Consider the following 16,217-nt stretch of genomic DNA (forward strand, 5'->3'; position numbering starts at 1 on the left):
GAAATGACTCAATTAAAAAAAATTTAATTATGAGAAATCCGTAATGAACAAACACACTGTAGTCATTGTTACATCATCTCCTGTTGTGTTGATAATAAATATTTAGCTTATATTATTTATAATATTTTGTATTATTTGGCAGTGTCTTTTTTCCCTGGTTGAAATTCAGGTATGAATTAATGAATCTACCAGACTTGAAAATGTACATATTACTTTTCATCCTATTTTGTCTAACAAATAAATGTCCAAGGGTCATTATCATGTTAATCAAGAAATCATCTCACCTGAAACAACAACGACAACCAACAGATGAGTTTTGGTTTTAGTTTACACACAAACATCAAAGATTTCTAAAGAATCTTCTTTTTTTTACTAGTATTTAATGTAAGAAAAAACGAGGATTTTCTTGAATAAACTGCTTAGTATAAATAGTAGTTCTGATGTTACTGGCACACGTCTACACTATTCTTTGTTTTGGCCTGATGCCTTGTTTCTTTTGGCTTTACAGTATAAGGCTGTAACAAAGATTAATTTAAAAACAAAAAAACTATGGCTTTACGTCCACAATCTGGCACTCAAAATGCAGGCAATAGTGTTTCTGAGGCTTATAAATTTAAAAATCTTCTAGGGAGCCTGGCCCTCTCCCTTATCCTGCAGCGCTTGGTGCACGGCTTGCTGCATGGCTTGCTACAAGGAGACTTTAGTGGCTATAGGAGAACTTTTCCCCCAGTGCTCGGTGCGGGCTACACTGAGGAGCACTTTAGCGGCTGTAGGAGAACTTTTCCCCAGCGCAATGTGCGGGGGAAACTGCAGGAGAACTTTAGCAGCTGCAGAGAACTTTCCCATACGATTAACAATCCACACCAGAGAACCTTCTTGCGCTAGTCCCATGGAAAAGGCACGCCATGAAGAACAGACAAAAACTCTGGTGTGAAACGGCCGACGACTGATTTTCTTTTCTTGCCCACAATAACATACGATAGTCCGGAAGGAACTTTAAACAGCAGAAAAGTGAGTCACTATTGACACCTTTAAATGGGTTTGACTGAGGTTTATGAATAAAAAAAAAAGTTAATTTCCGTAGGTTGATTATGGACCTGCTGCGCATCCACAATCAGAAATGATGACTTGATGATCATCAGAAACGATCATTTCCCCGCTACACACCCTTGAGAACAGCGTAACGCCCCAACTGCAGCATAATTTTTTCATGCAGCAGCATAATGGGCCGTTACACTGTTATAATGCTGGTGAGAACCCTGTTTATATAGGCTTCGAAGGATTACGTCAAAACTTCACAGATTTTAATCACATTTTTACCACGGTTACATATTAGGCCATGGAAGACTCCATTAAATTTTGTAGGTGATACGGATCTGGATTCTGGATCAAGTTTCACTTTGTATGGGCTTCAAAGGATTACGTCAAAACTACTTCATGGATTCTCACCAAATTTTGCCACACATAGAGACTGGAATGGAAGACTACTGAATTTTGAAGGTGATCCGGATCTGGATTCTGGATCAAGATTCACTTTATATAGGCTTTAAAAGATTACTTAAAAACTACTTCACGGATTCTCCCCACATTTTCACCACAGATACATATTAGGCCATGGAAGACTCCATTAAATTTTGGAGGTGATCCACATCCGAATCCGGATTCTGGATCAAGATTTCACTTTATATATGTTTTGAAGGATTACATCAAAACTACTTCATGGATTCTCACCAAATTTGCAACACAAATAGGTATTATGGCATGGAAGACTCCACTGAATTTTGGAAGTGATCCAGATCTGGATCCGGATTCTGGATCAAGATTCACTTTATATAGGCTTTGAAGGATTATGGTCAAAACGACTTCACGGATTTCTCACCACGGATACATATTAGGCCATGGAAGACTCCATTCAATTTTTAGGGGTTATCCAGAATCAGAAGCCGGATTCGGGATCACCTTATGTAACTTTAATACGTAAATATGCTCTCCAAAGAATGCAGATTGTCTCTTAATCAGAGCATTTCATGGGAAATGTCACGACACTCCATCCATGCTTTCTGCTCTTGTCATTTGTTTCCATAAGAATTCACTCAAACTGGACAAAAAACACCAGCATACGCTCTGCTGAACTCAAACATGGTGAAACAAACAAGGGCAAATGTGACAATCTGGATTCTTGGATCAAGATTTCACTGGCTTTGAAGGATTACTTCAAAAACTATTAACAAATTCCCGCCAATTTGCACCTCAGATAGGTATTAGGGCATGGAAGACTATCAAATTTTGGAGGTGATCCGGATCTGGACTGGACAACGTCAGAAATCTCTGACTGCTCTTGTTATAAATGTAACATCTCGTCATAATCATTCAGATGCCCGCACACAATGACATGCATTGACACACGTGTTTTTGAACAGGCTGCACAAGGTTTACAACTAGTTCATGAAATTAATGTGTGCCTGAAGTTTTGAACATTTTAAATTTTCTTTGTGCAAAGGCAAGTAGCTGCGCACAGTTCACGCAAAGTTTGACATCAGTTTATGACAAGTTTACTCATTGGCACGCAAGATTGCATGCCAGTGAGAGGATCAAAATTTGTGCAAGTATCTTGGTGTCATTGTGAGTGGTAGAACTGCAAACACAAATACAACCGTAACAATCATCACCACTGTCGTCGTCAAGGTTGACAAATACCTTTTTTTTTTTAAATGGCCATTACTCTTTACCAAAGCTGAAGACTTTAGCCTTAAATTACAAATTGTCCAACCAATAATCCTAACCAGAAATATTTATGTTGTGTTAAAAAAAAATACAAACGTTACAAAATCTCTCATTTGAAAACCTCCAAACCATTCAAAATCTGTAATTTATGCTTGACCAGACTCCCAATGATTAACAACTATTTAAATTCATACACACTAAGTGGACTTCTTCAAAACTACTATTTTGTCCATTCACTGGTCCAATACCCAAACATATTCAATTTCCAGTAGGGCTGGGCGATTAAAACAATAGTAATAATCATCTTGAAATAAATTTTCCTCAATATAAACAGAAGACGGGTTGATAGTACGTTGATAGAACTAATTCTGCCCATATTCCCTTTCTGTTTTCCCAGCTAATTTTGTTTTTCCCCCGCATCGTTACGAGTTTGGGAGCTTTCCTGGACCTGTAAGCACCAGCAGTTGGTAAAATCCTCAGTCAGGCTGCGGCCTGCACATGAACTCAGCCTGTTAAAAATGGGCTGTGGAGTGTAGCTTTTCCATAAAAGCTGCAATGATAAATCTGCTGTGCGCCCTGTTGAGGAAAACTCTGATCAAATCCAAATAAAAACATTTTTTAAATACATGCTGCTACATTATTGGCCCTTGTACGTGCTCCACGTCTTCTCACTTTTTTTGTGGGAGTGTTACAGCGCCACATACAGGCCTAGCGTATATAGCATTTTAGTGTGTATTCCTTTAAAAAGGTGCCGCAGTTACAGAACACTTTTGAAAATGACAAAAACTCTGACTTTTTAAATTTTGTACTATTTATTTGGATGTGACCAACAAATTAAGGGTGTTGTGCTGTAAAATCTGAAAGGTTGAGGCTGAACATAATTTAGGATATTTTTATTTAATTTGGTATAAACCACTATTTACTTGGAGTTGACCAAATAATTTAGTTGCCCATTTTATGTTTTTGAAATAAGAGTTTAGATTATTGCATAATAGAGGTATAGTTTACGGAGTTATGTAATGTTCTACAGCACATTTACACACTTCCACCTTTCAGGCTCTGTTGTCCCAGTAAGTCGTCAGAGAACAGAGAACTTTCAGAAGAAGTCGGCACGAGGAGTTTATTCGGACATTCCATTGTAACGGACATTTTGTAATGAAAGAACGTGCGGGCAGAGTCGCATGTCGGGCCGGACCGACCGCGGGGGGGTCGCGACAGGAAAACACCTCCGTTGGAAACCTTAACGGGCAAGTTGGAACATCCCAAGCTGTTAAACAATTTCTCAGTTACTCACTTGTTGAAAGCCATCAAAAGCCACCTGAATTTTACAAATGGTTTTCAACACTGAGGTGTTTTTCCTGTCGCGGCGCACACAGATTCGCCGAGTCGTCACGGGAAACGAATCGGCGAATTTGCGCGCACGTCTTTCATTTAAAAAATGTCCTTAAACAGTGGAATGTCCCGCATAAAGTCCTCATGCCGGCCTCTTCTGAATCTTCTCTGTTCTCTCCACGAACGTCCTGGGTGAATTAAGCCTTAAATTAGAATGTTTTTCAGGTCGAAACAGGCCGACGACGGCGCCTGGAAGCGCTGCAGGACGTCCTGCTCTGCGGGAAGTCCTTACACCGACAGAAACACCCCATAATCTCTCATCAGCCTGTTAAACTTTCACCAAAAACCAGCTTAATTTCTCAAATAGTATCCACTCGGATATTCCTCACAGGTCCAGAAAAATTTTGATAAAGCAACGCGCGCCGTCTCGAGCAGCATGTTGAAACAAAGGAATTCAGCCGAGAGGGCGGGACCACATCTCACTCAAGGCCTGCCCACAGGGAAATGACGTCACCGACACGTGTGAAAAAAACTCACGCATGCGCACGAGGGTTCAAGCATGATTGGTGGAATCGCACGTCATTCAAATCCATATAGTTAAAAAAAAATAAAAGGGTCGGTTTATTGTCTAATAGACCTCGTATATATATATATATATATATATATATATATATATATATATATGCATATATATATATGCAGGGGTGGTGGCCAAGTGGTTAATGCGCTTAGTTTCAGTTCAGAAAGGCTCCGGGTTCAAATCCCACCCTGCCACATTTCTCCATGTAATGTGGAGTTGCGTCAGGAAAGGGCATCCGGCGTAAAACCTGTGCCAATTCAATATGCAGATCCAACGTGGATTTGCTGTGGCGACCCCGAGTGCAACAAGGGAGCAGCCGAAGGGACCCCAAGTGCAACAAGGGAGCAGCCGAAGGGACCCCAAGTGCAAACAAGGGAGCAGCCGAAAGGACCCCGAGTGCAAACAAGGGAGCAGCCGAAGGGACTTATACATATATAATATATATATACACACACACACACACACACACACACACACACTACTTATAACAATATTTAGTATGGAAACGGTAAAAATGACATTTTTAACAATGTGATGATTTGGAAGGTGACATTCAATTAATGAACTTCACTTGAAAGCAGAATAAGTGCTGACAAATACCCAATTCCAAACCTAATTTCTTTATTTCCAAAATCTTCCATTCCAGTGTTGTGATTTTTGCTTCAATTTCAGGTCTATATGTAACTGTGGTCGAAACAGACTCCAAGCCTACAGGCAAAGTACTGGCTCGAAGAAGTCTGAAACATATCCTGAAAACTGCCCGGCATGGTTATGACTAATTACAGTCCATATTAATTTATTTATATGGACTGAAATTGGACAACTCTAAATGTATCAAAGCTCGCGAGGTTCTCTGTGCAAAGTACCGCAAAAAAAAAAAAAAAACTAACACCGTCGCTACGTAAACACAACGTAATAAGAAAAACTGAAGAGGGGGAAAAAAATCAACTTATTTTACCTTCGTAGCAGAGAATCCCAATGTTGTTGTTCATTTTGTCCAAATATTGGTAGTTCAACAGGTCCATTTTCGTTAGTAGCATTTATCGTCTTTCCACAATTTTTTTTTTTTTTTACAAAAAATAAAAAAGACCAGCTTTTTTCTCTCTTCTCCACCGTCGGTGAAAAAGCTAAAGGCCCAGCCTCCAACTTCAGTTTTCCAGTAATAAAACCGTAAAAAAAGAGGCTCCGAAACTGCTCCCCAGTTACTGCGCTAACTTTAAGACACTTTTTTTTTTTTTTTTTTTAAGTGCAGGTAAACGTGTGGCTGTGACAAAGAGCCAAAAAAAAAAAAGAGTAGCGTCAGTTGTCCTCACAGCCAGCTGTAAGTGGACTGACACGCAGGCTCAGCTCGCTGGAACAGCACCACCGCCGCCCCCCGCCCTCACCCGCTGCGCACTCAGCCGCACTGCGCATGCGCCACAAAATCACTTGAGCACCCCAAATATCAGAGATGTTTTACGCGCAAGATCAGCATATGCAAACACATCCAGTGAGTGGAAAAGACCCAGAGAGAAGCAACCGCCCACTACAATTATGCAAAGGATATTAAATATCCACAACCATGTTAAAACACTACATAATGTTATAGGAGTGAGGAGTTTAAAAGATGTCGTTAAGTATGTTAAGACAAGAACAGAAAAAGAAAAAAGAAAGTGGAAAGGTTTTAAGCAGTTTAAAGAACTGTGTTATTAAATACAAAATATACAAAGGATTTGAAAGATAGGGATATTTATGACTATGACTGGAAATATATAATTTAGGAAATCTGAAGAAGAAATGTAAAGATGCAAAATAACGTACGAGGAAGTCTGTGTTTAATGAGAAACATTTTTTGGTTTTGCCAAATAATATACAACCATTATTATTATTACTGTTGTTGTATGAGGTTTGCTCTATTAAGCAAAAGGCAGTCTTAACCTTTCCCTAATCACTTTTCAAAAATACAATATAATGTCGACAGTCGTTTCACAATATTAAATAATTGATAAAACTAATAAAGATGTTGAAAGCTATTCCTGGAAGAAACTTGATAATTAAGAATAACCATTGTCTGATTTTTAATTTAACCAGGTTAGTCCCTTGAGATCGAGCTCTCTTTGCAAGGGTGTAGAATAGACTGAGGCTTGGAAATGGCATACTCAATTTCATTTCAGCCTGTGTCATTTAGGTTATTTATGTCTCAATAATTATTTGCTGATCTTCCAGACTATGATGTTAGGGCATCATTTACTTCAATAGTTTATGATTGGTTGATGATTACTATTTAAGCTACAGTCGCCCCTTATAGCTGCCAAATTGCAAGTGGAAAAGTGGTCATTATCAATTAACAGAAGGACTGAGGAATCACCCCCGACTACTCCTGTCTGGGTGTCAAAGTGTTAATGATCGAGACACTGCAGCCAAAATCGCTCCCTGCTGGCAGAACAGCACCTATATGGAACACTTGGATGAAAAAAAAAGTTTGTTGTTTTAACTTCTTTCTTATAGTGATATAATCACAAGAGATAGAAAAGTTTATTTTGGCCACTGACATACTCACAACAATACAACTGATTTCTAAATGTACCTGTATGGTACTCCAGGATATTGAGTAATTGTTTTTTTGGTTGTTTTTTTGTTTAACTTAGATAAATACAAAGGTATGAAAGAGAAAAATACACAGGGGCAAAAGAAAAACAAAATCAATTTAAAAGAAATTAGAAAAAAAAGAGGCATTTTCCTTAGAACATTATAACAATAGAATATAGAAGAGAAGAGAATGTGTATTTGAAGGTCTGTAAAACATAAAATTGTGCAATAGATGGAAGAAAAAATAAGCTTCATTGTATTGGTGTTATGGACAGGAACTGAAAAGTCCTCAGTCTGAAGAGTGGTTTTCTCCTGCCCCCTGGTGTCATAAATAGGCTATACCAAGATTTTGTTAATAATAGCAATAATGTTTTTTTTTTTCTACAAGTTAATGGCAATGTGTTGGAGTAGTACTAGATTTTGATTCATGCATTTCAGCATCTATGACTATTTCATGTCAAAAGTAAGTGAATGTATAAAATGCAATCATGAAAATAAATAAATTACATACAACCCCAATTCCAATGAAGTTGGGACGTTGTGTAAAATATAAATAAAAACAGAATACAATGATGTGCAAATCCTCTTCAATCTATATTCAACTGAATACACAAAAACACGATATTTAATGTTAAAACTGATAAACTTGTTTTTGTGCAAATATTTCCTCGTTTTGAAATGGATGGCTGCAACACGTTTCAAAAAGCTGGGACAGGATATGTTTACCACTGTGTTACATCACCTTTCCTTCTAACAACACTCAATAAGCGTTGGGAACTGTTGGGAACATTGTTTTAAGGCTTTGCAAGTGGAATTCTTTCCCATTCTTGCTTGATGTACGACTTCAGTTGTTCCAACAGTCCGGGTCTCCGTTGTCGTATTTTGCGCTTCATAATGTGCCACACATTTTCAATGGACGACAGGTCTGGACTGCAGGCAGGCCAGTCTAATACCCCCACTCTGTTACAATGAAGCCACGCTGTTTGTAACACGTGCAGAATGTGGCTTGGCATTGTCTTGCTGAAATAAGCAGGGACATCCTTGAAAAAGACGTTGTTTGGATGGCAGCATGTTTTGCTACAAGACCTGGATGTATCTTTCAGTATTGATGGTGCCATCACAGTTGTGCAAGTTGCCCATGCCATGGGCACGAACACACCCCCATACCATCACAGATGCTGGCTTTTGAACTTTGCGCTGGTAAAAATCTGGATGGTCTTTTTCCTCTTTTGTCCGGAGGACACAACGTCCATTATTTCCAAAAACAATTTGAATTTTGGACTCATCAGACCACAGCACAATTTTCCGCTTTGCATCTGTCCATTTCAAATTAGCTCAGGCCCAGAGAAGGTGGCAGCGTTTCTGGATGTGTTGATGTATGGCTTCACTTTGCATGGTAGAGTTTTAACTTGCACTTGTAGATGTAGTGACAATCTGTGTTAACTGACAATGGTTTTCTGAAGTGTTCCTGAGCACACGTGGTAAGATCCTTTACACAATGATGTCGGTTTTTAATGCAGTGCGGCCTGAGGGACTGAAGGTCACGGGCATTCAGTGTTGGTTTTCGGTCTTGCTGCTTATGTGTAGAAAGTTATCCAGATTCCTGAATCTTCTGATTATATTATGGACTGTAGATGATGAATCCTAAATTCCTTGCAATTGAACATTGAGAAATATTGTTTTAAAACTGTTGGACTATTTTTTCACGCAGTTGTTCACAAAGTGGTGATCCTCGTCCCATCTTTGAGCGCCTTGGGGCAAACTGTTTGTTGTGATTTGGCGCTATATAAGAAAAAGTTGATTGATTGATTGATTGATCTTTGCTGGTGACGGCTGAGGGCTTTTGGGCATGCTCCTTTTATACCCAATCATGACCCTTACCTGTTACCAATTAATCTGTTCACCTATGGAATGTTCCAAACAGGCGTCCTTTGAGCATTCATCATTCAAGTATTCAATTGAATATTTTGTTGAAGAGGATTTGCAAATCATTGTATCCTGTTTTTAGTTACATTTCACACAACGTCCCAACTTCACTGGAATTGGGGTTGTAGATAAAAACAACCAAAGACTCTTCATATCCGCACGTGATAAAAAGTCTATGTTTTGTGTTGAGACCTTAGTAAAAAAAAGTATTCAAAGTATAGGGGAAATAAAACTGTTTTCTCATAGTGTTAAGAGCAAGACAAGTAAACATGCTTAACCGACACGAACATTCTACAGAGACGCCATGATAGTGGCTCTTCCTGCATTAACAAAATACCATAGGTGAGCCTTGAATGACAATATGACACCTGGTGCATGACTGGATCATGTCTGGTCTGAAAGGTATGTAACATTCTCGTATTGACAACAGGGTTAATTCAATGAAATCTGTTTCCAGACCAAACAGAAAGCCACACTTAGACCTTTCTATGTAAAAGTAATAGTTTTTCTACCAATGGAAGATTACTAATTATAAAGTCAAGTGCCTGGAGACATGAATGTGAGTTCTGAAATATTAAGGAGTCCTGTTGCAAGGTAGTCTCTATGACCCCGTTCAGACTGGGGTTGGCAATATGGCTCATAGCGTTCAGACCTGTTTTTGAAATCCAGCTCATTCTACACATGCATCCAACCTCAATCAAACCAAATTTGGTAAAAAATTGCTGGGCATGAGAGCGCATACTGAGTTGGGAGAGTGTGTGTGTGTGTGTGTGTGGATCTGGACATGAGAGCAAGGGTGTGTGTGACACGTGAAAGAACACACCAGCGGTTTTTCTTTTTGAGAGGGCACTGCAGAGAAAGAAGGTTGTTTGCTGTCCTTACCGTTAAAGCCTTCTCAACCCACCTCTTGAAGGTTAAAGCATAATCCTGATTAAATCCGAATAGCGTCATTCAGATTCAGACAAAACCTATCAGTTTCAAGATGGTGTCGCCAACTGAGCTTTGTACAACAATGATTTCCACATAAATTCAGCATTATTTCATCATAAAATATGGAGGAAGTGATTAGAGCGCCGCGGCTAAATGAGCTGCTGACGCGTTCACTGCACGTTGATCATTTCAAAGCATCACGGAATTTCACAGTTTCTGCTTAAAACAGCCTCATTTCTGCTTAAAACTGACTTTAGAATGATTTAACAGGTTTTACCTTTACCATCTGATGGTTAATAGTCCCATTAATCCATCTGATTGCTTTGGGTGAAAACACTCCATCTCAGATGTGCTGCTATGGTCAGAAATGACGCATGTGCAGTGAACCAAGACAGACCGATTTCTTTTAGGGGCAGACCGTTCGGTCTCCGACACCAAACTGCCAACCCCAGTCTGAACAAAGCCTTAATACTCCAATGCTAAAAACAAGGACCAGGCCTAATCAGCTAAAACTGAACTTTGCCCTGGGATGCGGAGACCATAACGATTGTGTCCAGTCACAACTTTGGACCTGTCAGTGTACATAGGTGTACGAGAAGGAAAACAATATTAATTGCAAGAAACATTCTCCTTAAACACAACTGGGTGCGTGTCCAACTTCTTATACAAGCTAAAATCCATGATGATAGCAGGTCATCTCAAGTTCCAAGGTGGAATGGAACAAAAATGTATCTGGGTTAAGTTCAAATTAATGTTCAGGTTCTCTAGATGAGGTTTTATGCTGCATTAGAGTAGACTGTGCTATATGGGTTTGTTTTGAATCTGACTGCATACTGAAGAGCTAGTTTTAAGCATCTGTTCTTAAATGAGGGTTCATTTGCTTCCACATCAAGACTCCATACTGGTGATGTTGTAAATGCTCCAAAAGCTCATTTTATTTCTGATGATGAACAAGCTCCAGCATCTGTATAGATGACTTTCTTGCAGACCCACAATCAATGTTCCCATAGTCCAATCGAGATCTGACCAGCACTCTGAAGTACAGTACACGCCACACCCCATTTGGTTTTTGCCAAGACCTCAAGATAGAGAATTTTTGAAACATTTCTTTCTCAAAAATTCCATGGTGGAATAAAAGGTAGCTTTTTTATCAAAAGTTAGTCAAAGGAATCGATCTCCCTTTTCCACTTTGATAGCTTCTCCATTTATGCAGAGCTCAGTGTCAAAATGTAAGGGCAATGCATCAGGCAAAAATGTGTACAGGCCTGTTTGTTTTAAAAAATTAAAACCATTTTAACTGACCAATACTGATCTTGTTTATAAATAACTGCAGCTGTCTTTCAATTGTACTCAATTACTTTCCTCTGTGGCAGATGCAGAAGTCATCAACAAGGAGTCTACAAAAAATGTTTGGTGTAATAGCACTGTTGATTTTAAGACTAAACAGAGTGACAGACTATGCTTCCTGATGGACACCTGGTTTTGCAAACATGAATTAGAAAAGGATCAGATGAGAAGATCCATCCGGCCTCATATGAAACCACACTGGTACACCGGCTCTGAGATTTTAGCATCCAAACCAGGTTGGTATTCACCATTCTCTCCACGGTTTTACAAAGACAACTCTTCAGAGCTAGAGGGGAGATAAATGATGGAATCATAATAATCCTTTCCTGGTTTAGGAATGGGTATGGCTATTGCTTCTGCCAGGACTTAGGGACATTTCCTGACTTTCAGACAATGTTACAAACAATATCTAACCAATGAGCTAAATTGATAGTGCATTTTCGTTATCATGCAGCAGTATCATGAGAATTCCTTATGGGGTGCAAAAGCTCCTCCATTGTGAAAGGCTGACTGCATGGCTTCACATTATTCAAGAAAAATTGAGGTGGATTTGCTAGTTTTGGCACTGCGGAAGACTTGTGGCTGCCTCTGGCCCAAAGACTGCTGGGTTCATCTCCAGCTACCCCATGACAATTAATTGAAATAAGTAAGTGTAGAAAGGTGAAAGAGAATGAAATGACTTTTTTTAAAAACCTGTATAGCTTGGAAATCTGGATGATAATTTTCATTAGATTATTTTTAAAACTGCCAGTGCCAGCAGGTCTACCATTTCTTATTTTGTGGTCAAAAGATTTTCATCATATGTTGTATTTGTGATCCACTTGCTTGCCCTTCATTTTTTTTTAACAAATCCCAGATCTTTGTAGTTGTGTTTGGTCTGATAGGGTGCCAAAATCCAACACATCGTCTGCATGATGACACCTGGACAACGAATCAAGCAGGGTACTGCCTGTTGGTGAAGTACAGTGGGGAACAGGTGTGCTCTGTGGCTTCTATGATACCCACGAAGGCCAACAGGAACCCTGAACACAAGATGGCTAATGGGAGTCTGATAATGCTAGAAGTCCTCAACAGCGGAGGAAGTGATGGCTTGTAACCCAACGGCTGTAAAGGCAGATGAAAGCTGCAGCAGATCCTCAGAACCTGATCATCTGGGATTTCCCAGCTATCTAGATCTGGACAGACCCACGGAGCTTTGCAGTCTGACTCCACAGGGGCGCTCCCCCTACTCAACCCGGACCCCCATTGGTGATGGCCTATGGTTCCCTTATGCCACGGTGCCTCCTACGCGTTGGTGGCGGGAGGAGCCATTGTGGCCAGATTATTCTCTCGCTCCCTCGATGACATTTATCTTTTTGTTAAGGTAAATTCTGGGGTGGGGGGCGTATGCAACGGACATTCAACACGTCAATGGGCATAATACAGCACATGTTTCCTGTTTGACATGTGGTAACACGCTTCCCTGCTATGCATGCTCCTTCTAGTGCAGTGTCCCACCCTGTTACCATATATTGAAGAGCTTCAGAGGTGCTGGTCTGATCCTAAATCTCTCACTCATTGCCACACGGCTGCAGGGCAATGGTGCAATGAAGGATGTGATGCAGTATGGCTTAGACCACATGCCATCAACCGCTAGTGTCATTACTAGTCTGGTGTAGCACCTGCTGATGCTGCCAGACCAGAGGCCTGTTGATCACGGCCTCTGTGGTCAACCAGGGAACTCCTGTCTCACCTTTTCTGAATGCTGGTGCTGACAGTGAAACACAGAGCCTGAGTGATGCTTCGCTCCAGGTTTTTGCCTACATGTCACAAGAGCTTGACAGGTTAATGTCTACCCTGACCATTGCCTGACACTAAGTGCGGTTGCCTCAATTGCCACTGTCTGAGGCATGCAGGGGATCACTATGCACCCTGCCTGTCGTCCCAGGCCAGATTTTGGGCCTGCAGCCCAACAGATCTTGGAGCACGCTGTTCAGGCAAATAAGTATCACCAGCAATTTGAAACCTCAGGCACCAAATTAAGCACGCAGGTGGCTCTGCCCTACAGCGGGCCAGTGTTCCATCTTCCATGTAAACAGATGTGCTTCCTGGGGTCAGGGTCAGGCATGTCAGCCTTCTCAGCAGTCCACCTTTTGGCCACCTAAAGGTACACCTCCCATAAAAGACCGGCGGGACCAAAAAGACCATCATGACCACCCCTCAAAATCATCAAGGGGCCGCAGCAGTTAGATTTGACACCCAGTATGAGGCCACCGGCCATTTTTCTCAGAAACAACTCCACCAGTGGCGGGTCCTTGGTCTCAAACCAAAAGGTGGCTTACACATTGGTTAAGGGCTGCGATATTCAGTTCAATCATTGTCGTCTCCCAAGTTCAATGGGGTAAAGTTACCATTGTTACAGACCCAGAGAGGTCTCTTGTTCTCAAGCAGGAAATTTTAGAGCTCCTGAAAAAAGGAGCCATAGAACAGAGTTCAGATCACTGAAAACAGTTCTATTCATTTTCTACTTCCCAAAAAAGGATGGTGGTTTTCATACTATTCTCGACCTCAGAAATTTAAATCAATATGTAAAGGTACTGCATTTCACATGCTCTGTACGACAGACGTTCTCAGGCAATTTGGCAGGGGGATGCCTATTTCCACATACCGGTGATAGCCTCACCACAAGCAGTTCCTCCAGTTTGCCTTCATGGGATGGACGTACCTCTTTTGAGTCCTTCCATTTGGACTCTCCCTCACTCCCTGTACATTCACTAGGTACGCAGCAGCAGCAGCACTCTCTCTTTTGCAGGCTCGTGGAATACAGATTCTTCCATACCTAGATGACTGGCTTGTGTGTGCGCCAAGCCGGGAATAAGCACTCAACAACACTCTGACCCTACTGAACCACGTGTTAGAGTTCTCTGTGAAATTTGCAAAGAGCTCCTTGACTCCCAGCCAGTAGGTGGTTTTTATTGACATTGCAATCGAATCACTGGTGATGAGAGCTTGATGATGAGTGGATGATATTCTCACTCTGGTCTCCCGTGTTAATAAGTATACAACACTGACTTATGGTCTGCTTCTCCAGCTGATGGGAAAGCTGACTGCAGTGTCTGCAGTTGTACCTCTGGGACTCCTGTTTTTGTAGCCCTTACAAATTTGGCTCAACAGCCTAGGCCTCGATCCCAAGCTGCCCCAAAACAGGTCTGTGCATCTTCATGGCTAGGTGCCTTCAACATCTTCGGCCCTGGGCAAACAGGGAGTTCCACTACACGTGGTGTTCCTTTGGCTCTCTGACCTCCAGCCCAGAGGTCAGAGAGCTCAGGGTGCCAATAATTGTGTCCAGCATAGATTTTATGTCAGGGTTTTTGTTTCACGTCATAAAATTATTTTGTTTTGTTGCCAACTAACTTTTAATTTTTTTTTTTTTTATTATTGATTAACAAAACTGCTTTGTTTGCATTTATTTCTGCCATATATTAAAATGTTTACATAAAATATAGGGGTAGCATCAATTTTGTCTACATGTGTACCCCACAAGCTTTTGTGCCATTCACTGTGCACCTGCCATCAAGATAGGGCCCTTATTGTTTGTTTAGAAATGGTATAATAGGTGCTCTAATACATCATTCTTTGCACTGGCCTGGAGTAAGTGTGCAAAGCAGATTAATGATTACACAACATGTTGGAACATTCCAGATCTTTTCTTCATCTTTTCTTCAACAAGTTGTTACACATAATTCAGCCTGCTGTGGTAATAAGCTTTTCTTATCCCCGTTTCACCATGCAGCCCATGCTTTAAGCAGGACTCAGATGGGTGAAAATTCTGTGCTTTCTGTGCTGGCTGATGACATGCAATAATGGCATCAACAGAAGAGGGCAGGATGTGGGCATATCCCTTGGGAGGAAAAACAAGTAAACCCACTCAGAGTGATGCTGAAAACTAATTCCTGCATTTATATCCTCTTGGCTGGACTATTGTAATTCATTCTTATCGGGTGTCCTAAAAGTTCCCTGAAAAGCCTTCAGTTAATTCAAAATGCTGCAGCTAGAGTACTAACGGGGACTAGAAGGAGAGAGCATATCTCCCCATATTGGCCCTTCTCTTCATTGGCTTCCTGTTAATTCTAGAATAGAATTCAAATTCTTCTTCTCACTTATAAGGTTTTGAATAATCAGGTCCCATCTTATCTTAGGGACCTCGTAGTACCATATCACCCCAATAGAGCGCTTCGCTCTCAGACTGCAGGCTTACTTGTAGTTCCTAGGGTTTGTAAGAGTAGAATGGGAGGCAGAGCCTTCAGCTTTCAGGCTCCTCTCCTGTGGAACCAGCTCCCATTCAGATCAGGGAGACAGACACCCTCTCTACTTTTAAGATAGGCTTATAAACTTTCCTTTTTGCTAAAGCTTATAGTTAGAGCTGGATCAGGTGACCCTGAATCATCCCTTAGTTATGCTGCTATAGACCTTAGACTGCTGGGGGGTTCCCATGATGCACTGACGTGTTCTTCTCTTTTTGCTCTGTATGCACCACTCTGCATTTAATCATTAATGATTGATCTCTGCTCCCCTCACAGCATGTCTTTCCTGGGTTCTCTCCCTCAGCCCCAACCAGTCCCAAGCAGAAGACTGCCCCCTCCCTGAGCCTGGTTCTGCTGGAGGTTTCTTCCTGTTAAAAGGGAGCTTTTCCTTCCCACTGTACCCAAGTGCTTGCTCACAGGGGGTCGTTTTGCCCGTTGGGGTTTTTACGTAATTATTGTATGGCCTTGCCTTACAATATAAAGCGCTTGGGGCAACTGTTGTTGTGATTTGGCGCTATATAAATAAA

The 16,217-nt window shown here is 40.9% G+C and overlaps 1 protein-coding gene across 2 annotated transcripts in view; it reads right to left on the minus strand.

Annotated features, from left to right (window-relative positions):
* Positions 1–16,217, minus strand: part of vgll4b (vestigial-like family member 4b) — a 143,234-nt gene that overhangs the window by 87,335 nt on the left and 39,682 nt on the right. Inside the window, exon 1 of one of the 2 annotated variants that reach the window (XM_034166199.1) lies at positions 5,595–5,976. The exons of the other annotated variant lie outside the window; for it this stretch is intronic. Within the exon in view, the coding sequence (XP_034022090.1) occupies positions 5,595–5,676 (82 nt within the window). The 5' untranslated portion in view covers positions 5,677–5,976. Of the gene's footprint in view, positions 1–5,594; positions 5,977–16,217 lie in introns of those variants that run through there. 2 annotated transcript variants of the gene reach the window in all.

Source organism: Thalassophryne amazonica, chromosome 3 (assembly GCF_902500255.1).
Source record: "Thalassophryne amazonica chromosome 3, fThaAma1.1, whole genome shotgun sequence".
Taxonomy (NCBI): domain Eukaryota; kingdom Metazoa; phylum Chordata; class Actinopteri; order Batrachoidiformes; family Batrachoididae; genus Thalassophryne; species Thalassophryne amazonica.